The sequence below is a fragment of the Astatotilapia calliptera genome, chromosome 6 (genome assembly GCF_964374335.1).
Source record: "Astatotilapia calliptera chromosome 6, fAstCal68.1, whole genome shotgun sequence".
Lineage (NCBI taxonomy): Eukaryota > Metazoa > Chordata > Actinopteri > Cichliformes > Cichlidae > Astatotilapia > Astatotilapia calliptera.
In genome coordinates, this window is record NC_137427.1 from 39,628,779 (window position 1) to 39,656,573 (window position 27,795).

General features: G+C 38.8%; 2 protein-coding genes and 1 long non-coding RNA gene across 5 annotated transcripts; all 3 read right to left on the reverse strand.

Moving 5' to 3' along the window:
• Positions 1-60: 60 nt before the first annotated feature.
• Positions 61-27,795, reverse strand: LOC113024717 (creatine kinase M-type). 2 transcript variants are annotated; one of them, XM_026172005.2, is made up of 9 exons: positions 27,157-27,795; positions 26,653-26,699; positions 25,614-25,812; positions 23,012-23,169; positions 22,590-22,722; positions 3,669-3,822; positions 2,743-2,866; positions 1,215-1,404; positions 61-854 (listed from the first exon to the last, which is right to left on the reverse strand). In XM_026172005.2, exons 1-9 carry the CDS (start codon positions 27,170-27,172, stop codon positions 694-696), a joined length of 1,182 nt encoding a protein of 393 aa, XP_026027790.1. In that variant the 5' UTR covers positions 27,173-27,795; the 3' UTR covers positions 61-693. The 2 variants fall into 2 exon arrangements, with proteins under 2 accessions (XP_026027790.1, XP_080158640.1); XM_080302514.1 differs by lacking the exons at positions 26,653-26,699; positions 27,157-27,795 and having other exon boundaries at positions 25,614-26,003.
• Positions 4,424-8,011, reverse strand: LOC113024718 (uncharacterized). Of its 2 annotated transcripts, XM_080302516.1 has the most exons (3): positions 6,284-8,011; positions 5,656-5,938; positions 4,424-5,231 (listed from the first exon to the last, which is right to left on the reverse strand). In XM_080302516.1, exons 2-3 carry the CDS (start codon positions 5,863-5,865, stop codon positions 4,578-4,580), a joined length of 864 nt encoding a protein of 287 aa, XP_080158642.1. In that variant the 5' UTR covers positions 5,866-5,938; positions 6,284-8,011; the 3' UTR covers positions 4,424-4,577. The 2 variants fall into 2 exon arrangements, with proteins under 2 accessions (XP_080158642.1, XP_026027791.1); XM_026172006.2 differs by having other exon boundaries at positions 5,656-8,011.
• LOC145429253 (uncharacterized) lies at positions 9,173-17,417 on the reverse strand. The gene is made up of 2 exons (XR_013909490.1): positions 10,184-17,417; positions 9,173-9,503 (listed from the first exon to the last, which is right to left on the reverse strand). It is a non-coding gene; the product is annotated as an uncharacterized LOC145429253 (long non-coding RNA).

Genomic DNA, 27,795 nt, shown 5'->3' on the forward strand with positions numbered 1-27,795 from the left:
AAACACAATAAGAATTCAATGCAGTGACAGTGCAACTCCCTTAATCACCAGATAATTCAATTTAGTTCAATTCAATTTTATTTATACAGCATCAAATCACAACAATAGTCACTCTTAAAAATAATACAACAGAGAAAACCCCAAAAATCATATGACCCCTATGAGCAAGCACTTTGGTGACAGTGAGAAGGAAAAACTCCCTTTTAACAGGAAGAAACCTTCAGCAGAACCAGGCTCAGGGAGCTGTGGCCATCTGCCATGACCAGTTGGGGTGAGGGAAGGAAGACAGAACAAAAGACATACTGTGGAAGAGAACCAGAGAGGCCTGCATTTGTATAGCGCTTTACTTAGTCCCTATGGACTCCTCCTACTGTGCACCAATAACAGTCAATAAGGATTAAAATGATTTCAGTGAGTGCCTTATGAAGGATTTGTTTCTTGCTGTTTTCCATCAGACACGTATTCTCTGTAAAAGAAATACATTACTCTTTGTAATTGCAGTGTTTTGCGATCCATTAGTTAATTCATGTCATCTGTTTTTTTAATCCATCGTGAAGTCCCATTGTAAAGTAAAACTTTTGTCAACCTAATCTTTATCTTGATCAAAGTAGGCAAGGTATATTTTTCCATAGTCTTCTTAGCAATCATTTCTTTTTGCTAGTATTCCTTCAGCCACTTGTCTTCCTAATGTGTCTACTTCTGTGCAGGAACAAGCTCATCTATACTTAGGTTGCCTTCCAGCCTTTTCTCCATGATGGTAAGTAGCTTAACCCCGTCCACCACCAGCTGGGTCAGTGCGACCTCGGTAAAGCCAAAGGTTGCCATGTTGCTTATATTATAGAGTTCCGGGGAATCTGGGAAATGAGGAGATTTGGAAAGTTTAAATCCAACACTGACAGTTAGTGGTGTGGGATGTAGCAAATGTGGTATTGATCTGATACCAGGTAAATACAGCATGAGTATTGCTAAAACCAAATACCAGTACTGATACTGACCCACGTCATCCCTACTTGTGGCCCGTATATTGACGTGAAGAAATATAACACAATTTGGCCCTTGAAGTTACACTTTTTTGTTAGGGAGGATTTGTTCGTTGTTGAGTGCAATGTTAAAATAAGTTCTTTAAAAAGCAAAAACTGATTTAATATGAATTAATTCAAAACTTAGTCAAAGTTTTGAAGCTATGAAATATCAGATCTAGGTCTTCTGTTTACCTGTTTTGTCCATGTTGATCCTCAGTCTGTTCAGAACATCCTTAAGGTGTTTATGTGTGGGAAGGTGTTGCAGTTTGATGAGGACGCTGATCCTCAGACCTGTACCCACATTAGCCGGGGAGCTCGTCACCCATCCCAACTGCTGCTTCCAGATAAAGGGATGTCTGAGACCTCTGTAGTATTTTTCCAGCTAGACACAAACAATCAGTCTTCATGAGTTCAACCTGGTTTCCCTGGTGGAGCGTTTGCAGTTACTTTTTAAGGCCTTAAGTACTTTTTCTAGAACTAGCATAAGTGAAAAACAAATATCCATCCATTCATTTTCTATTGTTTATCTGGTGCTGGGTTTCAGGGGCAATAGCCTAAGGAGAGGAGGTCCAGACACCCCCCCCCCCCCCCCCACTCCCCCAAGCTGCCTCTTCCAGCTCACGTGTTGGACAACTGAGAAATTCCCAAGCCCACCTCACCCCCACCCACCTCAGATGTCTTTTTTCAAGTTGGAGGAGTAGCCCCTTTTCTGTGAGTCACTCTTGAATGACTTGAACTCATTAGCTATTGCAGCCAGAGAAAACTATCTCCAGTTTCCACTGCTTGTATCAGTTTCATTCTTTCAGTCATTACTCATGACCATAAGTTAGGGTATAGATGTAAACTGACAGGTCAACTAACAACTTCTCTTTCATACTCAGCTCCCTCTGATCTCAGGAAGCCAACAAAGCAACATCATCTACCTTCTGCCACTTGGTTCTGCCTAGAAATTTTGACCATAAAATTTATGATTTATAGTATTGAGCCCTGTTACATTAAATTTATACTGGGAATGAGTTCAACTTATTGCTGGGAATCCAAGTTCTTACTGAGATTGTGCATGGACTGAATAGCTCATAGCAAAAGGCTAGATACGCCATATTCCCTAAGCAACTCCCACAGGATCCCCCAAGGGACGCATCTGAATCCTCTCCAAGTCCACAAAACACATGTACACATGATAAACTCCCATGCACAATCAAATATCATTGAGAGGATAAAGAGCTCATTCAGCACATGACTAGGATGGAAAGTGCATTGTGCTTCCTTGCTATAGATCGGATAATAATAATTATAAAATTGGTCAGTAGCCAGCAAATTAGGGTGTCCTGGTGCCATGTGCACTTATAAACATTAGGATGTTTATAAGTGCACACGGCACATCTTAATTCTTGTTGACAAATTAACATTTCAACAGAAGTCCAATAACAAACCTGACTTGTTGCCCAAGTCAGTGTTGAAGTTCCCTGTTAGGACAATGAAGATGCTAGGTGGGGAACACTCAGCACCACACCCAGCAGCTTCAAGAAGAGTAGGGAATCTCAACTGTTGTTTGGTGCATAAAAGTGCAAATGACAGTCAGCACCTATACCCAATCTGAAGAAGCAGAGAGGCAGCCCTCTCATCCACTGGGAAAAAACCCAATGTACAAGCAACAAGTTGGGGGAGGGGGTACAGTGAACATTTTATTAGGATTATTTATTCATTTATTAAAATTTACCTTTTGCAAGCTGATGCAGATGCATTGAAAAGCTTCAGCCACATTGGCATCTTCTCGCATTGATACCAGCCTGAGGTGCTCATCTATGTTGACCCAGACCAACAGGCTCCTGTTTTCACTCACCCTGCATGAAAAATTATGGCACATTAAACATCTGACTTTAATTCATTTTAAACATCACAAGCTGACAGTGACTATAGATTGTATTTAAAAGATGGATGTAGCCAAGATTGTAAATGAACTGACTCTTATATAACCCAGAGCACTCAAAGCAGTTTATACAACATGCCACATTCACCCATTTACATAAGCACTTTCTTCTATGCTTTTAAGTGCTTTCTGACTAACATTTACACACATTCATACTCTGATGGCTGTATTGGAGAGCAACTTGGGGTTATTATCTTGCCCAAGGATATTGGACATGCAGACTGAGGGAGCTAGGGATCAAACCACCAACTGTCCCATCAGTAGATGACCTGCTCTACCTCCTGAGCTACAGCCACCCCCATATCACTTATTAGTTTAAAAAGTCCTGATTTTGAAATCTCAAGCTGTCTTTTAACTATTGCCATTTCATTTCATTTTGAAAACTGATCGATCTTGACAACCACAAAACAGGTCAGTGCTAAAGTATACCCTGCTTAATCTTCTAGGTACATATAGTGACCATAACACGAGGTGTAAGGATTTTAGGTCACACAGACAGACATGTTTTACATAGCTAAAACAACTTGGGTTCAAATTGACCCCAGAGGAACACCGTATGCAAAATCTGTAAAGCTCACTGAATCTTTTATTTATGCTTTAAATGTTTTACACTTCTGTAACAGTGTCTCTCAAGAAAGATTATGGCATTTATGGGAATCAAACTTGTAACTACCTGCGACCAGAGCAGGTTCTATATCCAAGAAAACCATACTGACCAAACTGCCCTGGCATCAGGCCAGTCCCGGGCCACACCTATGCGGAGCTGGAAGGAAGTTGGAGCTTTAAGATTCAGCTCACTCTGTTGCTCTTGGCTTAAGTCCGTTAGTAAGAGAAGTCGACCTGCCAGCTCCTGTTCCAGTTGCTGCAAAGCTGAAAAACAGGAGATTGGTAACTAGTTTGGTGTCATTGGTACCTTGTTGACAAAAAATCTTACAGTTTTTCTCCATTGGTTTGGCTCATTTCTTGAAACAGAAATTACATTCTCAAAACTCTAAGATCATTTGGCAAAACAATCTTACAGTTTAGCACAACACTATAGCTCACCTGCAAAAGCTCATATCTCTTCCAAAACTGTTCACTCGGGCTTCAATCTAAATCCCTTTCTCATTTAAACAGTCAGTGTCTCCAAAATGGCAAAGATCCTTCTCAATAGCTTTGGCTCATTTCTCGACACAGATCGGACATTCTCATCATTCTTGGTGCTTTTGTCAAAATAAACCTGGATAGTTGATCACAACAACATGGTCCACCTGCAAACGCTCATATCTCTCCCATAACAGTTCCCTCATGTGTCAAAACTACATTTCTTTCTAATCTGAATAGTCAGTGCCCCCAAAATGCATCGTCCCTTTGGCATTGTGTGAGTACTGCCATACAAAATGTTTAGATGTTTTGTCACTATGGCAGAGGACCAACAATATACAACAGAAAAGAGTAGCCTCCAAGGTTTGACATCACTCAAACTACCAAGGAAATGATAACCATTTTTTATTCACACGCAAAGAAAATTTCATACATATGTAAAAAGAAAATGTACATTACAGTAGTAAATTGTATGAACACAAAATCAAAAAACAAGGACTTATTCAGTGGTTGCTGTCCACTGTCTTCACCCTCCTGATTATTTACACGCTGTTGTCCGTCTGGCCACAGATTCTCGTCCACATCACAGCGGATACTTTCTCTTGCAATGCAACGAGGGAAGAAACGGTGTGATGCCGCAACCATCCCCTGCATTGATCTCCTGTAATGTCGTCACACGCTGCGTCCATAGCATGGAGCAGGGACGGCTGATCCTGAGCATGATGCTCATACACTCTCCACCTCCAAGCAGAGAAAAACTCCTCTATCGGATTGAGGAAAGGAGAGTAAGGTGGTAGGAACCCCATGACCAACCTTGGATGCGTTGCAAACCAGCTCCTAATGAGTGGGCTATGGTGGAAATTGACATTGTCCCACACAATTACATAAATGGGTAGGTGAGGCCCTATGAGACCTCTCTCATTTTCAGGGATAAAATCGGTATAAAGGTGATCCAAGAAGATGAGGGGCTTGTGTGTGTTGTATGGGCCAAGACTGGGGATGTGAGTGGCCACACCATTTTCAGAAATGGCAGCACACATAGTTATATTGCCCCCTCGCTGACCTGGGACATCCACTGTGGCCCGGTGGCCAATAATATTAAGGCCACATCTTCGGCCCTTGGCCAAGTTGAAGCCAGCTTCATCCACGAACACCAGGATGTGAGGGGTCTCATGTCCTTCCAATGCCATTATTCTCTAAAATAGAGTAAAGAACATAAAATCAGTCATACAGAAGAGTCATATACTACAGTTAGACAATTACATGTTCTCCCCCACAGGTCAGGCCACTACTCCAGTGGTTCTAAACTAGTGATAGGCCTATGAGGAAGTACTGCAGGGGTATTTGATAGAAAGGGGAGTGGGAAATACTGATGACTTACTGAGATGTTACAGTAAAACCCACAGTATTAGATTTGATTGGGAGACAACAAAATAAGGATTATAATGAGAATCGTATCATACAGTAAACTGCAGTTTTCTGTTGAAATTGTTGAAGTCAGATGAAGCAAATACTGATTCTGAAATCAGGTAAAGGAGGTATTGAAACCAAATAAGTGAACTACTGCTTACTGTGATTACAGGTAAGGTTATAATGAGAGACAACCAGTAACTGACTTACATTTACATACTGGTAGCGCAGCTCCTTCAGTCTGTCAGAGTTCCTCTCAAATGGTACCCTGTAGATTTCTTTCATTGTCATCTGATGCTTCTTCAAAACCCGGTCTATTGTGGAGATGCTTATTGTGTTTATATTCTGGAATATATGATCGTCCTGAAGGATGGCATCACGGATCTGTCTCAATGTGATGGTATTATTTGCCATCCCCATGTTACAAATCTCTCTTTCCTGTTGTTCATTGAGCAGTTTTCCTCTGCCACCCACGCGAGGTTGTCGTCCACTCCTACACAAAGAACAGAATACAGTAAGTTACCAGTGTAATTGTATTATTGTTTTACTCACAGTAACTTCACCACGATCCTAATGCAACATTGCACAGTGACTGGAATACTACTCTAAACTGTATAAAATATGTAATTCCATAGTTTACAGTAATTAGTTCAATATATTTCTTGTCAGATTTAGTATCAAAACATTCCACTAGTCCTCTCCACCTGCTAGTATAGACCTACTACTGTAGGCAGATGCACACAAAATCTCTACAGTAAGTTATACATTCTTTGCCTCACGCACAGTGCCCTGTCCTATACAACATATAATTCCATCGTAGATTACATAGAGTACATACCTGTTTTCCCTGCGAAAGGTTTGGATGATGGAGGAGACTGTAGAGTGAGGCACATTAGGCTGCACTCGACGACCTGCCTATGCCATTGTGAGGCTATGGTTTATGACATGGTCTATAATCGTGGCCCAAATTTCATTCGGGACAGCACAGTGTCTTCGCGCACCTCGGCCTCTTCCCCCTATTCCTCCACCACGCATTCTCAGTCCTCCTCCTCTTCTTCTTCTTCCTCCTCTTCCTTGAGGAAGAACTTCCCCTTGTCCGTTTGCTTGGCCTTGTCTATCCATGTTCAGAGATCGGACTGGCTCTGGTCAAGCTCTATGTGTCTGTGTTTGGCAGCACACAATCATGGAACACACCTGTGTGTGACACTCCCCCTTTGTTAGTCTAGTTTCACCTGACTGTCGATGACTGTCATCAATTTATCAAATGTTCAAAGAAATTCATATATGGTATTCATGGTATTATGTTCTTGACCAATTTTGACAATTGAACAGACAGTTGTGCATGCGAGTACTTATACAATGAAATGAATGATCATTAGACTGAGAATCAACTAATCAGTTTAGATCTACAAGATCTATTCATTTGGAAAATGTGCTAAATGTGGGCTAACTGTATAACTGTAGGCTACTTAATCATTTGCAAAGATGCACTGAGACAATTGAGACATGTACTAAGGCATTTGCCATTTGATAAATTGAATGAGAAATGCCATTCTGTTGTGAACATTTGCCAAGAGGTTTGGATGTTTGTCTATGTTATTTTGAGAATGTAATTTCTGTTTCAAGAAATGAGCCAAACCAACGGAGAAAAACTGTAATGTAGTAACACACTAATCTTAATAAAGTAACACTTAACTACTCTTAAATAGACTCGCACAAGAGTCACACATGGCATTGTCTTCATTCTTGACATGAGGCATGTGAGATTATTATACTGTCATATGTTACATTATACCTTTAATCAAAATGATTGAATCATGATACTGCTGTAGGCCACATTATACTTCTTATTATAGATTGTGTAATCATTGTGTAGTTTTAGTTTGCATTATACTCCTGAGTTAGAAGAATGTGAAAATCATTAGATTTATTAGATTGATTTGTATTATATTATACTGCTGATTTACTGTGAGTTACACTGTTTTATGACATTCCATACTGCTGATTTATAAAGAGATTACTGTGTGCAGAGAATCATGGTCTTGCTTTTCTGATTGTAGAGAGAACAGAGCAGACTGCACGAGAGCTTCTCCTCCACCTTTGTTGGAAGCAGAAAAACAGGGAGCCAAGATCATAACTTAGGCTCAGTGACAGAAAGTATGTGGATGTTTAGGCATTTATGACTAGGTGGGGGCCACCAGAGGCTATAAGAGTTTGAGTAACGGTCTGACATTTTGAGATCCGCTGTGACCCTCTTCGTGCACGTCTCCCAGCCTGGATGTATTGCGCATTGTGCTTGTATGAAATGATAAGAATTGTATGGATTAAAATTGTTGATTGAACAGTTATACACCGAGTGTTGTTCTTCCTTCAGCCCAAGGATCAAAGAATTGGGAGGTTTTAACAGGCATCAAGGGTTAACTGTCACAATTAGCAGTTTGCTTAAGCTTTTTTTAATACTTTCTCTTTATTGATTTTCATCTTATTTTACATACAGAACTAAAGAGGGCAAGGGAAACTAACACATTCACATATGTTCACATATTCCAAAATACACAACGCCTTGTTTTACTTACATATATTACATATTGCACAGGTGCATGTTCCATTCAAACAAATTCGCAGCTGTCCCTCTGCATCACAGAGGTATCAGTTTCTAGTCTCTTGACGTATAACGATCCCATCATTCCCAAAGTCTCTCTCCTTTCTCCTTCTGTAGCCGCAGTGAGAGGGTAATCAGTTCCATATGATGAATTGTGTTAATAATGTCTGTAACCAACATTTAGTAATTGCCTTTTTGAATGCAACCATAAAAGTATGAGTCTCTTTTATTTATATCCTCAGGGATATTCTCAAGGTACATGGTATTAAAGGAGAAGTCCAGTGTTACTTCCAGCACATCCATCACCATTTGTTTAATCTCCTCCCAAAAGGTCTTCAGTTTAGGGCAGAAGACATGAAAGCAACCTGCAGCGACCTCCCCGCACTCCCTCCAGCATGAAGCGCCTGAACCACTTATTTTGGATTTCTGCTTTGGTGTGATGAAGAATCTAATTAAATTCTTCCATCCAAAATCTCACCATGTTAAAGAATTTGTGGTAGATAACACATTTTTCCACATCCGCAACAATCTTCCTCTGAGATAGTTATACCTGCTTCTTTTTACCATTGATGACTTACATATCTTGTTGAGGTCTTTTTCATAGCTATAAAACTTCTGTACATTTTGCCTATAGTACCTCTTATAATGTTCTCACCATAAGCATCCATAAATATTTGGATCACCCCACTAGCATCTGCGTCAAGCATTCTAATTTCCTTCCGGAAGAAGCTCCGAACCTGTAGGTAACGATAAAAATCTTCCCTGCCGATCTCTTAAATCTGACACGTCCTCAAAATTCATCAGCTCCCCAAGATTGCAGTGATTCCATGCCTGGACAACTCCCTGAATTTATGGTCTAACAATGCTGGAAGGAAGCGTGGGAGATACGCTGGCCATCCCAGCAACCCTATTTCCCTATTAAGACCAAAAATTTTAATCACATCTGCCCATTTTTTCAGGGAAAAACTTACACATAAATTTTGCATCTGATATGCCTGTGGTAAACTCTCAAGAGACCCCAGAACCAGGCCCGGCCCTAACCAATCTGGCGCCCTAGGCAAGATTTTAGGTGGCGCCCCCCTACATCGGCAGTGTAGTGTATGTACTCACAAGAAACTGAATAGCTTTGTCTTTGACCTTTTTTTTTTACTTAAAGAAAGCAAATTCACAATCAGAATAATTAACAAGATAAAAAAATATATGAATAAATAAATGAATACAAAAAATAAAAAAATGAATATATGAAATACAATAACACCGCTTGATGCTGCTGCAAAACTGGTGGGTTGTGCTGCTGAGGTGGAGGCAACAGGAAGACCGCTTGATGCTGCTGCATCATGGCTGGGTTGTGCTGCTAAAGCTGCATCACTGGTGGGTTGTGCTGCTGAAGTGGAGGCAGCAGCGGTAGATGTGGTAGATGGCCCAGGGGTGGGATTTAGAAACTTCAACAGTGCATCTGAAGAGAGGAGTATGTGACACCACTGAGTATTAAAGTCTAATAATAAAAACATATGATTCCAGGAATAAAATGAAATGATATAATATAAATGAAAAACCAAAGAGATATATGTATGATGTTAACTGATGTGCAAATTAGATTAGATTCAATTTATTGTCATCATTACAGTGAAATGCTGAATAGCAGAATGCAAAGTAACAGTATAATATCATATGAGAATGTTATGTTACGATTATCTTTGACCGAATCACAGCAGTGCTCATATTAAAAAACAGCATTCCCTCTCATGTGATATTGCTTAATTAACATTAATGATGTGCACTTTAACAACTAGGCTTACAACTGTAATATATACAGGGGTGGAAAAGTGACTATTACCTGCAGGGTAAACGTTAGCTAACCAGAAGGCAATAACAATGTAAACAAAAAACACCTGCTTAAAAGATGAATACAAATGAGGAATGGTGGGAAAGGTGGGAGTACTGTAATTACCTAACGTTACATTATTATTTTCCATAACAATTTAGCCCCCTCCACAATATTAACTGACGTTAAAACAGTTAACTAGCTATTTATTGATTAGCAATTAGCGAATCATGTAACATTAGCTTAATGCTAAAAATTTAGGTTACTATCACATTCAGACAAATAATTTCATGTAGGCTAACGTTACCTACCTCTGTCTTTTTCTCGTTTCTCCTCCTCTTCTTTTCTCTTTTTTCTTCCCTGGCCACCTGACAGTTTTGGCCGTTTTGACATCTTGTGTTGACTTTTTGATGTGGTGACATCCAAAAGGAACCATGATACCGGGAGGGAGGGGGCGCACCGTGCGGGGAGGGGGGCGTAATGTTCTAACAAATAATATTTCTATTAAATAAGCTTTACTTTGCATTTTAATTAACGTGGGATTATTTTTTGTATTTAGAAATAATAGTACCAACTTTTTTTCTTTTTTTCCAACATTTGTGGCACTGGCGTGGCGCCCCCTGATGGACGGCGCCCTTAGCATTTGCCTATACGGCCTATGCCACGGGCCGGCCCTGCCCAGAACAGACTGTATTGGGAAATCCATCAAAGAAAGCTCAATGTCCTTCCATTTTGCCTCAAACTTAGAGTTACACCAGCACACTAGAGGTCTGATCTGGGCTGCCAGATAGTAATCCCACCTCTCCAGATCTTCATATATCTTCTTGTTCACCCAATTATAATTAACTTCATATAACGATGCAAGGTCTTTTGTCAGCAGGATCCCCAAATACTCCATTTGAGATTGATGTCATCCAAATCTATATCTTGCTACCAATTGTCTTGAGGGGTTAAAAAAGAATGTCAAGATTTGAGTTTTTTGAATGTTTAGTCTATAACCAGACAGTCTGCCATATTCTTCCAGTATTTTCATAAGCAGAGGATTTCCCTCTTCCGGGTTTCCTAGCGCTACCAGCACGTCGTCTGCATACAAGCAAATTTTATTTTCCACGTTCCCTGTTGTAACCCCCTCCAATCGAGTCTCTTCCAACGGTTCAATGAAAAGGTTAAGCAGTGGGCTCAACGGACAGCCCTGCCTACAGCCACGTTGTAGTGTTATCTGATTTGAGAAGCTTCCATTAACTTAGATCCTCGCTGTTGGAGACATATAAATCATTCTTATACATTGAATAAACCTGTCACATAGCCCAAATCTCTTCAACACATGAAACAGAAATTCCCACCCGACCGTATCGTATGCCTTTTCCACATCAAGCCCAATTAGAACTGTTCCAGTTTTCCCTTTAAGTATCTGGTCAATAATATGAATGGCCCTTCTGATATTATCGTTTGTTTGTCTGTTACCAATGAAGCCTGTTACATTGATGCCCACGCTGATAGAGGAGGCAGCGGCATCAAGTACTTAACCTCTTAGCCAAAATCGCAGCAAATAGTTTATAGTCTATATTTAACACGCTAATAGGTCTATAACCTCTGGGGTCAGTTTTATCCTTCCCTGCTTTTGGTATGACAGAGATATACGCCTCCCGCCACGATGGTGGGAGCGCCCCCCCCCCACCCACTCAGAGTGTAATTAAAAGAGGCCTTTAATAGCGGGATTAAGGGTTCCCTCATCTGCCTATACCACTTTGGTGGAAATCCATCACATCCTGGGGCTTTAAAAGTCTTGAGTTTTGAGATCCCAGTGTTAATCTCTTCTGCTGATATTCCTCTGACGAGTTTTTCATTCTGCTGCTTACCTATAAATGGTAGATCTAGGCTGGATGAGAAATTCTGAATCTTATGCTCATCTGCTTTATCCAGTTGTGTGTATAGCTCAGCGTAATATTCTTCAAATGCTCTCTGAATTTCTTCGAGTTTATTAGTTATCTTATTTGTCTTTAAATTTCGAACTTTATGAATAGTGTTCTCCTGTTGTTGCCTCCTGAGTCTCCATGATAATAGCCTAGCAGCTTTGGGTCCTGCCTCATAACACCGTTGTCTATTATATTTTAATTTTTTTTCAATTTCCTCACTTAAAATTTTGTGGCTCTCCTCTTTAACCGGCAGTTGTTCCAATTATTCCAAATTTTCCTGTAAATCTGACAGCTTTTTTGCTCTCACCTTCTTTAGGACTGCACATTTTGCAATAATTTTACCCCTAAGGTATGCCTTAGCCACATCCCATAAAATTGTAGGATTAACTGTTCCATTGTCATTGAGTTCTAAATATGTTTTTAACTCCTGTCCCATTTCTCTTTTAAATGAGTCATTATTTAACAGACCTGTGTTAAGCCTCCATAAGGTGTTTTTGGGGCTAGCTTTAAACCCAATCTTCATAGTTAGTCCCGAATGATCAGATAAATCTCTCTGTCCTATTATACAATCCTTCACTCTGTAGAGATCTTTACTAAAAGTAAAGAAGTAATCAATTCTTGAGTACATATCATGTCTTGCTGAATAAAATGTAAATTTGCGTTCATTTTTGTGTAAATATCTCCATATATCTATAAGCCCCAACTCAGATAACATTGTTTTTACTTGTTTCTCTAATTTAGTTCCCCGCCGGTCTCAGCTAGTTGTAGCCCATTTTGGATGGAGAAGTAAATTGAAATCTCCTGCACATATACATGTTCCAACACTTTCTGTGGCAATAAAGAACCCTCAAAGAACCCTGTACTACTACCAGGGGGTGCATATATATTACACAGCGTGACGTCTTCCTGTTCCATTTTCCCTTTCACCAACACAAATCTTCCCTCTTTATCTTTATGTTCTCCAGTAAACTCAAAACCAACCTTGTTCGGTATCAGAATGGCCACTCCTCTTTTTTCCCCTGATCTATGTGAGGCATAATAAATATTTTTGAACCCCATTCTCTTCCACTTCTCAAGTTCTTCCTTTGATAGATGCATTTCTTGTAGAAACGCAATATCAATTTGTTCCCTTTTTAGCTTTGAAACTATCTTACTCCTCTTAATGGGATTCTTTATACCATTCAAAGACAGTACCTTATAATACCGCATATTAGGGCTGGGCTATATCATACCGTTCACGGTAATACCGGTGTAATTTTGGGCACCGATAGGAAAATGAAACATGGCGATAGAATATGGGTAAAACGCGCATGCGCAGTGCCTATGTTTACATATGCACATGGCGGCGACGCAGAATGAGAAGAGCGAAAGTGGATCGTTAAATGAAACGGATGAACCAGAATTGGTTTGTAAAAATGCTGCAACTTCAGTGGTGGAACTGGTTTAGCTTTCGTCCGTCAGATACACAACAAAGCACTATTTTTGGTAGAGAATGCTAGCGGGCCGTCGTTATTACCATATTGTTTGGAAAATACGGCACAGTTAAAATCAATCCTTTGATTTTTCTGAAAATCAACAGAGCCCCTTATAATCCCGTGTGCCTTATGTATGAATTCTGGTTGTGTTTACTGACCTCGAAACGATTTTATGTACACGGCGCTCAAAAATCTGTCAAATGTTTTAGTACGACTTTGCTAAGCTACGAACCCACACCGCTTGATGGATTGTCGGAGCATTACGGCTATCGTAGGCAGGCGCCTCGCGGAGTGATACGTACCTGTGGCGGAGCGGGGGGTGACTTACTGGGCTTAAGTCCGGGTTGTTTTGTCAGAAGCCCGGGGTCTTTTGGAGTGTAATTTTTTCATACTTAGATGCCTGGCTGACAACTGTATAAAACAAAAACTACACACAATATTCGAAGCACATAGTGCACACTGTGGGAATTTACGACTGTGCGTAAATCCCCCCTAAAATTGGTATGATCCGAGCTCAGGCACTAAGCGGGGCGGGGCAGCTGCTGCCTGCGAGTGCGCTGTTGGAGAAACACAGCCAGGCAGAACTGAAGTTCGACCAGGTACCAAAGCAAATCATTCGTACTGTACAAATAATGTAAATATGACGGTGCATCACGAAAGATTGATATCAAACTGATCACTTGACCCATATTACGTTACTTGGTCTTCGAGTGAATCAACAAATGGCGAAATGAAAAGCCGAACAACAACAATGCTGTTTCTTTAGAGAGTCTTAGCTTACATGTGTGTTTATTTCATATTTTCAGTTGTTTCCCTCCACGGCTAAATAAATCAGTTTCAGTAATGTACTGATATACAAGAATGGACATAAGGAGCTTCTTTCAAAGAAAAAACTCTGGTAGATGTTATTTTATTGATTATGCTTTGTATGTTGTTCAGTATATTTCTATGCAAAACAAGAGGAATTTCAATACACAGCAGTTTATTCACAGTTGAGACCAGATATTTACACTTTATGGAAAACACAAGAACATTTTTTTACTGTACAACATCAATTTAGAGTAAACTTGTTTGTTTTGGATAAATAAATATTGAAATATCTTTTGAATTAGTTAAATGTCAGAATAAAGAGAGACAGAGCGGTCTATATTTTATCACTTTGATCAAATTTAGGAGTACATATACACTAAGTTTATTGTTAATTAATAAGAAAACTCCAGAGATTCCATTCTGAGCTGAAGAAGCTTCTGATTGGTTAGTAGAGTCCATGTGAGTAAACTGGTGGCACAGCTGTGGATGCATATAAGGCAAAACACAGAGTCTGTTTCTTTGAAATGGGAAAATCAAGAGATGTCAACCAAAACACCAGGAAAAGAACTGTGGAGCTCCATAAGTGTGGCTCAGTTTTGAATACAATTTGGTGCCATTTGCAATTAAGAAATACAGATAGTTTCTCTCTTTGCTCTTAAAGTTAACAAATATGTTTTTTATATTTATCAATCTAAAAAAAATTAACATTTACTCTGATTTGATGTTACAATTAAAAAACTGTTTTTATCTGAAGAGTTTGTAAATATCTGATTTCAACTGTATATTTGATAATTGTTAGCACAAAGAGGGAGAGAGAGGAGAATGAGGACAGAACAGAGATGAACAAGAGCAGGTGAGACAAACATGTTAGTCACATGGTTGTTTACCAAAGTATCACCGTATCATAGGTCCTCATGTATCTCGTACCTAGTGTTTCTTTTTAGGTTTGTTATTTTTCAAATTCTATATTTATTAAGTTATGCAGGCTTGTTTGCACAACAAGGCTAAATAATTATATAAACTTTTCTCAATCTAAATAGTGGACTTTGGTAGAATTAAAAAACAAGTGTAGTGCAGGTCTATGATGATTTTTAGTGCTACGATCATCTAGTTCTGATTCTGGTTCTGTCTTGGTTAAGTCCTCAGTAGTCCTGATTTTGAAATGTTGTAGTCCTGTTTTAATTCTGGATCAGTTCTTGGTCTGGTTGAATTGGGGTTTAGTCCTTGTGTCTTGATACAGCCCTGATTTTGTTTTGCCTCACTGCTTAATTAAAAACCTAGCTTAAGGTGTCCTGCATATGTGATATATATTTTTTTCCTATATGAAGTCATTCTTTTTTGAACAAAACTCAAAACACAGCCTATTAATCTTTCAGTCATTTCTACACCCCCCCACCCCCCCCCCCCAAAAAGAAAAAAAAATCCCACATGCATACTACCCTTTAGGGCTAAGCCCCGGGTGTTTCAAATGTCTGGCTCCGCCTCTGATACGTACTGCGCTTCAACATAGTATTACCGTATTGTGTGTGTATAACCTCTTTTTAAGTTTTGTGGATATTATACATGGTTGTGCTGAGGATATGTCGGCCAGTTTCCACTGGAAATGCCTTTTGGTTAAACTGTCAGCAAGGAATTTGCACTGTTACATTTTTATATAACTTTAATGCACATAAAAAACAGCTGCTTGTTTAAGTGAAACTACATTGATGGGGTTTTTTTGCACTAATAAAGTTGTGGAGTTGTAAAGTATTTTGTCTAGTGTCAATTATATCGTCAGTTATATCGTTATCACAAATTTTCAAATGTATATCGTGATAAATATTTTTGGTCATATCGCCCTGCTCTACCGCATATGTTCTATATAATTCCAATTTATTTTCCAGCACCAACATAACAATACTCTTTAAAAAAAAAGAAAAGTAATTAAATGCATTCAAAAATCAAACATTTATTTCTGATATTTAAAATGCAATTTTCACTTTCACATTTTCAAATCCATTTCCTCACCGCATTTCTCTTTCCTGTTAGTTTGTGGATTCGATTATATGGATGGTGGATTATGTTAGTATAGTTTTTGAATTAACTATGGGATTAGCTCTTGGATTAGCTAACAGATTAACTATGTCTTTCAGCATTTCCTTGATTCTTCTGGTCCTTGAAAAGGCAATGCAATTGCTGTGCAATATAAGGAGCTCTCTGATTTGTTAGAGACACATGCTAGCTGCTTGGATTTTTATACACCATTGTGCTGTAGCTTTGCACTCCTAAGAATTGGGTGTGCTTGTACAAGGGCATTTAGCCTCTGAATTTATACCCTGACTAGGGCTGCCATGATTAGTCAACTAGTCACGATTAGGTCGACTATCAAAATCGTCGTTTGAAGCTTTGTAAGATCCCAAAAGACGCAGGAATAAGTAGTAGGATTTAAGAGTGTAATAACGGACTGAAACAGAAGATGGCAGCACTGCATGTGCAAGGATGCCAGCTGCTGTTAAACCCTGAAGAAGAAGAAGCAGGGTCCGGTATCGTAGCTGTGTCCAAATTCAGGAACCACATCCTGCTGTGCCCGAATTTTTAGGCCAATTACATTACAGCGACACGACGAAGCCTGTCCAAATTCGAAGACTCCGACAAATGTGGCCGACAAATGCGGCCTTCATTTCCCCAGATTTGAAGGATGGGTCGCGTGTATACTTCGTGGCCCAACCTATCCCAGAATTCATAGCGCGGCCCAGCTCAGTTTCCAACAATGGCGGCAGCTAGTTAGTTTTAACTTTACTCTTATTATTCTTTCTGGGTCACAAAATAAACATTTAACATATTTTCAGGCGAGAATGTAGCTGTGTAAACCTCAAATACCTGCTCAGTTTATCAGGACACCACATATTTTCAAAAGTGCGCCAACGTTTTCGGAGACATCTGATACCCACCAGCTCAATAGCTAGCCGGGGTTCAAGGCTCACTAGAGCCGCTGAGAACACCGGACTCCCGGCAAATCGTTTTCAAACCCACCGCCGTCTTTCGCTACTCAGGTTAAACATGATATAGTCACTTAGATAACTTACAAATTTTATTGTTTGGCTTTTTTTTAGCATTTTATTTGTTCCTGAGTAAATCGGTTTGGCTGAGATTAAAGTTATAGTTTTTACACAGCTGAATAAACGTCAAGCAGACAACTGTTTATCAGAAGTGTGAGACGCTCGCGAATTTACTCCGGTGTCCTGTTATATCTTAGATAGCAAGGAGCAGACGGCTGAGTTTATTAAACTTCACCAAAACAATCTGCAAACTTCATTAAAATTTAATAAACTATCATCTTGTCTTTATTTTTAGTCAGCACATACCTTAAACACTTAAAGCTGTAAGCTAATGACTTCTACAATAGAAAATGGCCTTTTGCCATTACTTAGGCCACAAAATCTTTTTTTCATTGTAAATAGCTGTCTTATTTACTTGGTGAGACTGTAGAACTTATTTTTAGTAATTGCTCATATTTACTGTTAAGATATACTGTTTTATCAAATGGTCTGAGCTTATTATATATATAAAAAAATTCACCATAATTTTCACAATAATTCTAACAATGTTTTGACATTTTGTTAAAATTAAAAGCACGGTATGTTTTGAGTAATTAACATACAGTTGTAAATTGTAAATTCAAATGAAAAAAAGCAGGAAAGATTGTCATTCATATAGAATTGTAGGGTGAGCCACCTATGTGCCATATTACTGTAAATTAATATATTTTCAACATATTAGCAGTGTAAAAATAAAAGCAAATCACCATTTGTCAATATACAGAAATTTAATATAGATATTACAATCATTTACTCCTTTTGATTTGATGGTAATTTACCGTTGCCATTTTACAGTTATTTCGGGTAATTTTTACATACATTTCTTACAGTGAAGAGATCAATCTTGTCAACCACAAAACAGGTCAGTGCTAAAGTATACCCAGCTTAATCTTTTAGGTACATATAGTGACCATAACATGAGTAGGGATGGGTATCGTTTAGGTTTTATCCGATACCAGTACCAAACCGGTACTTTTGAAACGGTGCCGGTGCTTAAATGGTGCTCGAACCGGTGCTTAAAGAATGGAGAACACAAAATTGGTCCAAAACCCTCTCATGTTCAGCTGTTTTTTTGTAAAAAGATAACAATGTTAGCCTTTTCTGCAGCTATGGGGCATATATGGTATCACTCTTGGCTGGAAGCAGTGCTTAATCAATGGAAAAAACACAAACTTTGTCCAAAAACCTCTCATGTTTAGCTGTTTTCCACTTTTTCTTTGGTCATTTCAGCCTTTTTGGCCAGGGTGAAGGGAGTATCTGCCATCAAACAACAAGACAGCCGCATGTAACTACGACGGTGTTTGCTAGTTCACCTTACATGCATTAATTTAATAACGTGGTTAGCCTACTCAACGTAAATTACACACGGACAACATTAAGCTACTCATGCAGAGAAGAACAGCTGCTGCTGCATCATCATCCGTCATCATTACTGCTACACTGGCAGGGCTAGGGGCCAGGACTCTCCTCTTCGGGTTTTTGGGGGATGTTGCTAACTCCGGGTCCGATAACAGGCAAACCACCCGCAGTAGATGTGCACGGTGTGAGGTCTCGCAGCAAGCTATCAAATACGGCGCATTTCTCGGCTTTTAACAAAATGCTATACGTCACTAGGTGTTTCATCAGATTCGAGGTGTTACCTCCTTTGCACAGTATCACCTTAAAGCACTTGTTGCAGGCTGCTGAGTTTGCAACTTTTGCTGTGAAATACAGCCAGACTTTGACCGCTTCGCCTTTGCCATTTTTAATCTGTAGCTCTGCTCTAAAAGAACGTACATACCTGGGCCCGCCTACTATCCTTGGAAAGGTAAAATGATTGGCTAGAATCCAAAGTGTATCACAGCTCAGGAAAAAAAAAGCACTGAAATAAAGCACCGAAATGTGCGCTGCTTTTCGGTCTGGTTACTACCGTTTATGTCAGAACCGGTGCCATTACTGGTACCCATCCCTAAACATGAGGTGTAAGAATTTTAGGTCACATACACAGATAGACATGTTTTACATAGCTTAAACAACTTTGGGTCAAATTGACCACAGAGGAACACCGCATGCAAAATCTGTAAAGCTCATTGAATCTTTTATTTATGCTTTAAATGTTTTACACTTCTGTAACAGTGTCTCTCAAGGAAGATTATGGCATTTATGGGAATCAATCTTTTAACTACCTGCGACCAGAGGTAATCAAATGTGTTGTAAAGATAATGAGTGAAATGTAGTTATTAATAAAATATATGTGATGAAAACCAAAGCTGAAACTGATTCAGCCTATTAATTTTCTTTGTATGCTTTTTAGGTTCTGTGTAAATGACGTGGAAAACACACACATTTATACACATTCACACTATCTCCTTCGAAATCTGAGCTTAGATTGTTAAATATAAACAATGAATGTATTTAAAGCAGAAATTGCACACCAACCATCAAAAGTTTGGTTAAATAACATGAGTACTGTAAAAAGAAATTTCTTAACCCGAAAGCTGGGGATGGCTTTATCTTGACAAGGAGGCCAACCTCAGGGCTTTATATGCTGCACCTTATTTCTGCCCAATAAAGTGCTTTAAACTAAACCCTAAATTAAACCCATAGAGCATTTTTTAAAAGGGATTTTTGTTCAAAGGTGATTCCTAGCTTAGACTGGAACGCTCTTCAGCGTGTGAATCAAACGGCACAATTCATCTGTGGAGTACCCTTCCCACCACTACGGGACATTTACAACACTTGGACCAGGAAATGGGCACACAACATCATTAAGGACCGAACTGACCCACAGCACACACTGATCACGCTCCTGCCATCTGGCAGATGCTACAGGAGAGTGAAAGTAAGGACAGCCAGACTTAAAAAAGTTTCTAACCACAGGCCATCAGGCTACTGAATCACTGAAATATTGTCGAACTGTAATTATTAAAAATTATTAAATTATTAAATTTGCAATTTGTACATACTCTGTTTAAATTACCGCTGTGACAGTATTGCAACTACTTGCACTTTAAATTCTGACTACACCCACACATAAGATACATAAACTACAAGTGCTACAAATCACTTGTTTTACTGCATTTATTATTTTCAATGCTATTTTCTATGCTTAGGATTAAGTTGACTCTTTATTTTAGTTAGTTGTTTCTTACTGCAAAGTAAGAATTTCATTGCTCTATGTAACCACTTGTGTTTTGCAGGGTATATGAAAATAAACTTATTGAAACTTGAATCTGTAAAACACAATGCAAAAATGGAAAAAAACATTAAGTTATGTGAATAACCTGACTCTTCTTAAATATAATTCAGTAAACAAGTAGAACTACAAATGTGAGCAAGTTACAGACTTTCTTTTCAATAAATGTACATGACACTTTTGGAATGATTTGAATTGTGGGCTAAAGAAGGAAGCGAGTAGGAAGTAAAGCAGAGGACACAGAGTCGAAAATCACTGAGACAATCTCTGCTGCATAAAGTTCAGGTAGCAGGTTTTCCTGTTTCGGAGTCCAATGCCAAAAAGCTGACTCAAAGTGCTGTTGAAGCCGTAACATCTTCTACAATGAAACAAATGTGGGCGCGTCCTCATCTCCCAGAGAAGTTGTTGTCAACAAACAAACCTACATGCACAAAGATCTATTGAAAATGTAAACATCAGCTAAAATATCTGCAGGGACTTAATAACCTAAATTTTTGACCTCTGTGAAAATAAAGACGTTTTTGTTTCGTGTTCATGAGTGAGGGGAGACGGGAGTGTGCTACTGACAGATGGATTTCTGCAGTGACCTACATACTGTACTAGTCTGTTTTTGGTAAAGAGAGCTGAGTATGAAGGTGAAGCTGTCAGTTGGTTGATATACATCGATACCTTCACTTATGGTCATAAGCTCTTTGTAGTGACTTAAAAAATGCAATTGCTGATACAAAAAGTGGAAATTGGGAATGAATTTTCTCCAGAGAATGGCTGATATAGCGTAACGAGTCATCAAAGAGGTGGTTTGGGCATCTGACTAGGATGCCTCCTGGGCATGGTGTTCTGAATAGAGTGTGCCCTGAGGTAGACCCAGGACACACTGAATAGAGTACATCTCAGAGGAAAGCCTGGAAATGCCTCAGTTGTCCCCCAGGTGAGCTGGAAGAAGTGGCTAGGAAGAGGGAGGTCTGGACTTCCTCTCCTTAGGCTGTTGCCCCTGCAATCCAGCCCCAGATAAACAAAAGAATATGGATGGATTAAAACTTTCACTTATGCTAGTTCTAGAAATAATATTTAGGGCCCAAAAAAGTAACTGCAAATGCTCCACCAGTGAAACCAAGTTGAACTCTCGCGAAGACTGATTGTTTGTATCTAGCTGGGCGAGTGCTACGGAGGTCTCAGAAGCAGCAGTTGGGATGGGTGATGAGCTCCCCATCATAGCATACAGGGTCTTTATATGCACAGAGCATTCTGAGAAAAGTAATAAACTGAATCAATTTTGGCTTCTTTACATATATTTTATTAATAATAAAATTTTACTTTCTGTATCTTTATCACACACTTGACTAGGTACAGTACTTGGTTAAATGCTACTCATTGCAACATACCAGACATTTAATGCCAAGATTCAACCTGCAGTGTTAGAGAAGCTGGGATTAGCTTAACTTGGTCCTTGATAATCATCTATAACCAGTTGGGGATGAATATGAATGAATAATTACTATTTAATAAAATTACTAATTTTAATTTAATTAAAATTACATGTAATTACTAATGAATAAAAATCATTTAAAAGCTGTAGGTTGCAACTATTGCTCTAACACTGTGTAAAACAAGGCTCAGTGCTGGCTCTTACAGTTTGAGCTGCTTTAAACTTTATTCACAAAGAGCACATTAGCATACTAAAAACAATAGCTAGCTAGTACTGCTGTGACCTAATACTTTCATAAGCGAAGATGATCTTCAAAGAGCGTGGCTACATGCAGTGATGCTAGTGTTAGCCATTGTGGTGGCAAACTTCTTTATTCTATGTATTGATCACTTTATCGATAGTAATATCACTTTGTCACTTAGTTATATGCAAATATGCATGTCACAAATGGACCTTATTGCACATACACACACAGTGGGGCACTGTAAGTTCATGGGAGACGTTAAACAGATAGTGAGACTCCTTGTCCATATCTCAGAGGAGAAGGAGGGACGATCTAGGATGTAAATTCTTAGGCAACAGCTAAGTGAAAAACACATTTGTAACTTTCTCTCTTGGAAGGTCCAAGAAGGTTTATTCTATTCTATTCTATTCTATTCTATTCTATTAGGCCAGTAATTGACTGTCAACTTTTCCAAGGTGTAGTCTGTCACCCTGTAAATGCTGGGATGGGCTCCAGGTCCTTGTGACCCTGAATTGGATGGATGGATTGATGGACTGATTGTGTTTTTGTACTGGCACTGTACTTTGTTAGTACTGAAATAAAGACTTACAGTACCTTGCCTAGCCAGTGTGAGAAGCCGTCTGCGCTCTCCTCGGCTGCAGTGTGTTGGGAAGCAGAAATCTTCAATACCTCGAACAACACTAACCTCACAGCGTACAGCGTACGATCTGTCCAAGTCATCACCACCCTACACACACACACACACACACACACACACACACACACACACACACACACACACACAATTTATTAGCCAGATCAATTGGGATGGGAATTGATAATAAAATCAATTAAAAAAAATCAGTCAATAAAATGAATGTCCATATGAACATTACTTTAATTTTATTGATCATAAACTGCTCCAATATTTTCATCCTCCAACACGAACTGAAATCAGCTGATTGTAGGGCACACAGCCTTCAATTCATGCTGCAATTATTTTCAGGTTTATTATTCACAGTGTTTTGAGTAGCTACCTTCAAGTTGTCATAGTTCAAGTCACTCTCTGGTGTCTGGCTGGTGATCTTCTGTTCATGATATGCTTCAATAACTCGGTCAAAGAAATCACAGAACAGGATGTAGGACTCGGCATCGCCGGCAACACACCCGACAGCTACAGGACCTAAATAATCTCCTTCATTAAAAAAAGGAACAAAAGTGACAGAAGGACCAAGTGAATAATCTAAACATTTACCTAAAAATTTCTCCACAGATGCTTATGGAATTACCACTTTGGACTTCATTCGTTTAAGGTTTCTTTCAATAAATGTCCAGATTAATTAGTAAAACAGTAAGTAAAGTAAAACAGATTAAAGTGTTTAAACTTAAAGTATGTAAACTTTATGCATCCATCAGAGCATGAATGTGTGTGAATATTAGATAGCACTTAAATAGGTAAGCAAAAAGTGCTTGTGTGAATGGTGTGAATGAGGCAATTTGTGTAAAGCACTTTGAGGGCTCAGTTTGAGTAGAAAAGCACTGTATAAGAACCAGTCCATTTACCATCAAATAGAAGACTGAGAGTCCAAAGCTGAAAATGCTGTTTACAAACCCAGGATCATGACAGGTAGAGATACAGCATTGCAACTGTTTACAGGATCTTATCTCAGTATCTCTTTGCATTGAAATTGCCTCCAATGTGGCACTCCTTTTTTTCCCAGTGCAGGGTGGCTGTAGCTCAGGTGGTAGAGCAGGTCACCTACTAATCGGAAGGTTGGTAGTTTGGTCCTAGTCTCCTCCAGTCTTGGATTTTCGCATGCCAAATATCCTTGGGCAAGATACTAACCCCAGGTTGCTCTGCGATGCATCCATAGGTGAATGAATGTTATCACTAACAACTTAGGAAAGTGCTTGTGTGATTGGGTGAATGAACAAGTTGTGTAAAGCGCTTTGAGTGCTCAGATAGCAGAAAAGTGCTATTTAAGAACCAGAAACATCACACTTTTACTCAGTTGGAGCAGCAGTTAATAGTAATAATGTTGTGCTTCTTCTCACACTTTGATCCATGATCCAGTTGCTGTAGGCAAAAATCTGGACTTGTTGCTGAATGTAACATTCCTCCACATGTTCAGATTCCATTGAACATGTTATAGAGACCAGTGCAAACAGGCCTGACTGTGAAGGGCAGTCATTACAGGCCTCCTGGCAGCCCAGGAGACTGAAGACTGGCGGTGTGCACTTTGCTCTGAATTGCCTGGGTAATGCAAACATTCATTTCTGGATTGCAAATTTGTAAAAGATTGCCTAAGTGCTGACAGGGTGAGGAAATGATCTTCTTGTGGTGATGTCTTCTTTGTGGCCTATCTCACATTCCATATTATATGGGACTTAGATGCCACTCTGAATATGATACTAGGACTCATCCAAATGATACTGCACCTTTGTTTTATCGAACACCAGATTAAAGTTGCCCTGTGGCATGGGCCCTGTCCAGATCAGTCAAACGTGGCATGCTTGGAGCAGACATCAACTAACTGCTATAGCAGGTACTGCTTAATCCTAATTGTCAGCACTTGGAGTACCAGAAGCTCAAAACAGATCTAATAGAATAATTATTTTATACGTTTTTATAATAATTGTATAAATTTAAAACAATTCATTTATTGAAATAAACTTTGCAAGTTTGGCATTGGCAGAGAAGTTTTGGCAAGTTTTCCATGAGGACAACCCACTCAACTCTACTCTCAACCCACAAATGCACATATTCCTTACAAATATGGCATCATTTAAGGGGAAATAAGCTTTCCAGTAATAAAAGATTTATTTCCAGAAACCATAATTAGAACAAAGAAATAACTGACCAAACAAATTTCCTTAGTTTTTGTGCTAACTTTATATTATATTATATGTTAGACCAACAATGAAACAACGATAATTATGATTTTTTTTCATGCAAATCTCAAATTCTTTTATATATGTAAATACTATCAAATTAGTTACCAATTGTTCACTAATTTTCATGTTGCTGTAATTCTGTGTTTTGGCCTCTCTGTAAAGATTTGCAGACTCAGATCATGTGTTTGTGGTATGGACCCAAAAGTGGACACTCAGATACAAAACTGAAATTTAACAAAAAGCGAGCCGTTTCTTGTGCACGGAAATACAAAAACAAAAGGCTAGAGGAGACTAAGACATACTAACTAAACTCGGCAAAACTAGACACTAAGAACTATGACTTGCTTGAAGCAAGAAAAATAAGAAACATGAAAAACCTGAAACATGGAACATGGGACATGGAGGAAAGACAATGGGAGACAAGGCCAAAACAAAAAGACATGACTAAGACACAAAGAGAGAGAGTGAGACACACAGGGAGAATAAACAGAGACAAGAGTGAGGAGCACAAACACAAAAGACACCACAGACACACAGGAGACACAGGGATGAGACAAAGACTCAAAAGGAACCTGACCAACAAGAAACCATGAACCATTCAAGCAAATAAACTCAAACACATAAAAAGAACCAAATGCAACAGTAAACTGTATAAAACTTGAACTTAAATCAACATTACAATGCAAAGAAAAATCTCACACATACAAAATAACTAAAAAAAACAACAACAAAAAAATACATCACCTGGTTCCTCCAGGCCGGGACGAATGACGTCATCAAAGATTACTCCACTCTGGGTGCAGCGGTTAAACTGTCGGCGGTACAGATCCAGTGTGAGGATTCGACCCATCCAGGTAAAGTTCCTGCACAAGTCAGGAAACTCCTCCTGAGGGAAACCTCTCTTCAGGTGAAATCGGGCCATGGGGTCAGGGGGAATCAAATTCTTAAGAGAAAGGACAAACACAGAAGAGAGAGTAAAGTGACCAACTATTATATTAATAACCCAGAGGTCACTGCTGTTCACAGAACAATACATCACATTTTACATCCAGGTCTCCTAATATATGAATTAAAAAATGAGATGTTTATTAACCCTTATAACAAAATCCACAAACATTTTCTGGCTACATCATGTTGTATATGCTATATTTTTATAATATATTTATTGTATATTTTTTGTATTACATTTGATACGTTGGGCGTTTTTGGCAACTTTTTGTTAACAATGTCAATTTTAGAAAAAAAAGAATTTTACCCATAACATTTTGAAATTATGGCATGTATTGATCATGTCGATGAGATAGAGGTCTCAGAAACTCATGTATCAAATATGTGTTTAAGTGCATTATAGGGTTGACAGAATAACACAGCCACAATGCTGAATGACAAATGTAATGTTGTCATCTTTCTGTTACTTTTTTTTTAATGAAAATTTTCATCCTTTTTTCTTTAGCTACCAAAAGTTACGAAAAAATAAACAAATAGACCTTTTGCTATGATCTTACACTGTATTCATGTTATGAGAGTAGATTTTGACAGCATTTAAAATCAGTCAGGAAAACTGCTAAGAACTGTCCCACTTTGTAAAAACAGTGAGGCTGCTGAGTGTCTGTTGTTAGTTCACGTCTGCAAAATGATCAGTGATCAAGAAAATCTAATCCATAATTACCTTCTGATATACTCTGTTGCTATGTTTGACTTCAGCTGTAGATGACACAATTTCTTTTTATTGAATTACACTGTATCACACTGCTTATTCTTATTCTTACATTGATATAATTACCTCTAAAATTGGCCGGTATTTCACCTCCTTAGGAAATGTAACTGGAGCTGAGCAGAAGTCAAAAAGGTAAGAGATCAAAATTTTAATCAAACAGATTAACAGTACTGAAGACAGAAACACAGTCAGTCTTAAAAATCTTCATATAAGTATGAAAATATTGGTCCAGAGACAAGATCAGAAAGGACTTCAGTTAACCAATAATCCAGTGGTGAAAACGTGATGATTTTCTACTTAAAATGCTAGCGTTCTTTACTACTAAATCAATGCACTCTACATACTGATTAATGTTTGTATCAGGCTTGTAACTATACTTGATAGCAAACATATTAGCTTTTGATGTTATTCTGACTTTAACCTGTTAATACCACTGGTTACATTATCAGTTAGATCATCTTCTCAGTTTAAGTAACATAAAAGATGTTAGTCATGCAGTGTATGGCAAAAATCTTTATTACAGTGAATGGGAAAAAAAGAACCATGCAGTGAAAATGATGGGACACTCACGTTTGACCCTCCACATATTGTCGTCTTGATGGAAAAACAGATGGCTGTCTGTACAACACCAACAAAATATCTAAGAATAGTTGTGTTTGTGGTGAGCATCTCATCCTGCAGCCTGCAGGAGTCCAGTTACAGTCCGCACAATGTCACCCTTTTTATAACCACACACAACACACCACTGCTGCTATGTTTGAGCTGCTCTGAATGTGTGTTTGGGAGGTCATGCTCTAATCCCTCAGTTCAGAATGTATGACATCATGGGGTTTTTTGTTTTTTAACTTCTATTCTATTCTTACAGTGCATATGGCTTTGAACAGTCTTGTTCATATGGCTTGATTCTCTTTTTTTTTAATTTACTTAAAAAATGTGCTCAATAGCAGCTTTCTGTGAAATCAAATCTTGACAGTGATGATCTAGTGGTGCTATGTAGATGTCTTTTCTGAAATTAAAAACACAGTGTCCTAACTAGTTAAAGTGCATCAGATTTAAATCTTTCTCTCCCCTGTCTTACCTGCAACACATTTCACGACCCTGGTGCGTCCCAGGGCAGCTGTGGCTACAATGTAGCTTGCTATCGCCAGTGTGTGAATGTGTGTGTGAATGGGTGAATGACTGAATGTAGTGTAAAGCGCTTTGGGGTCC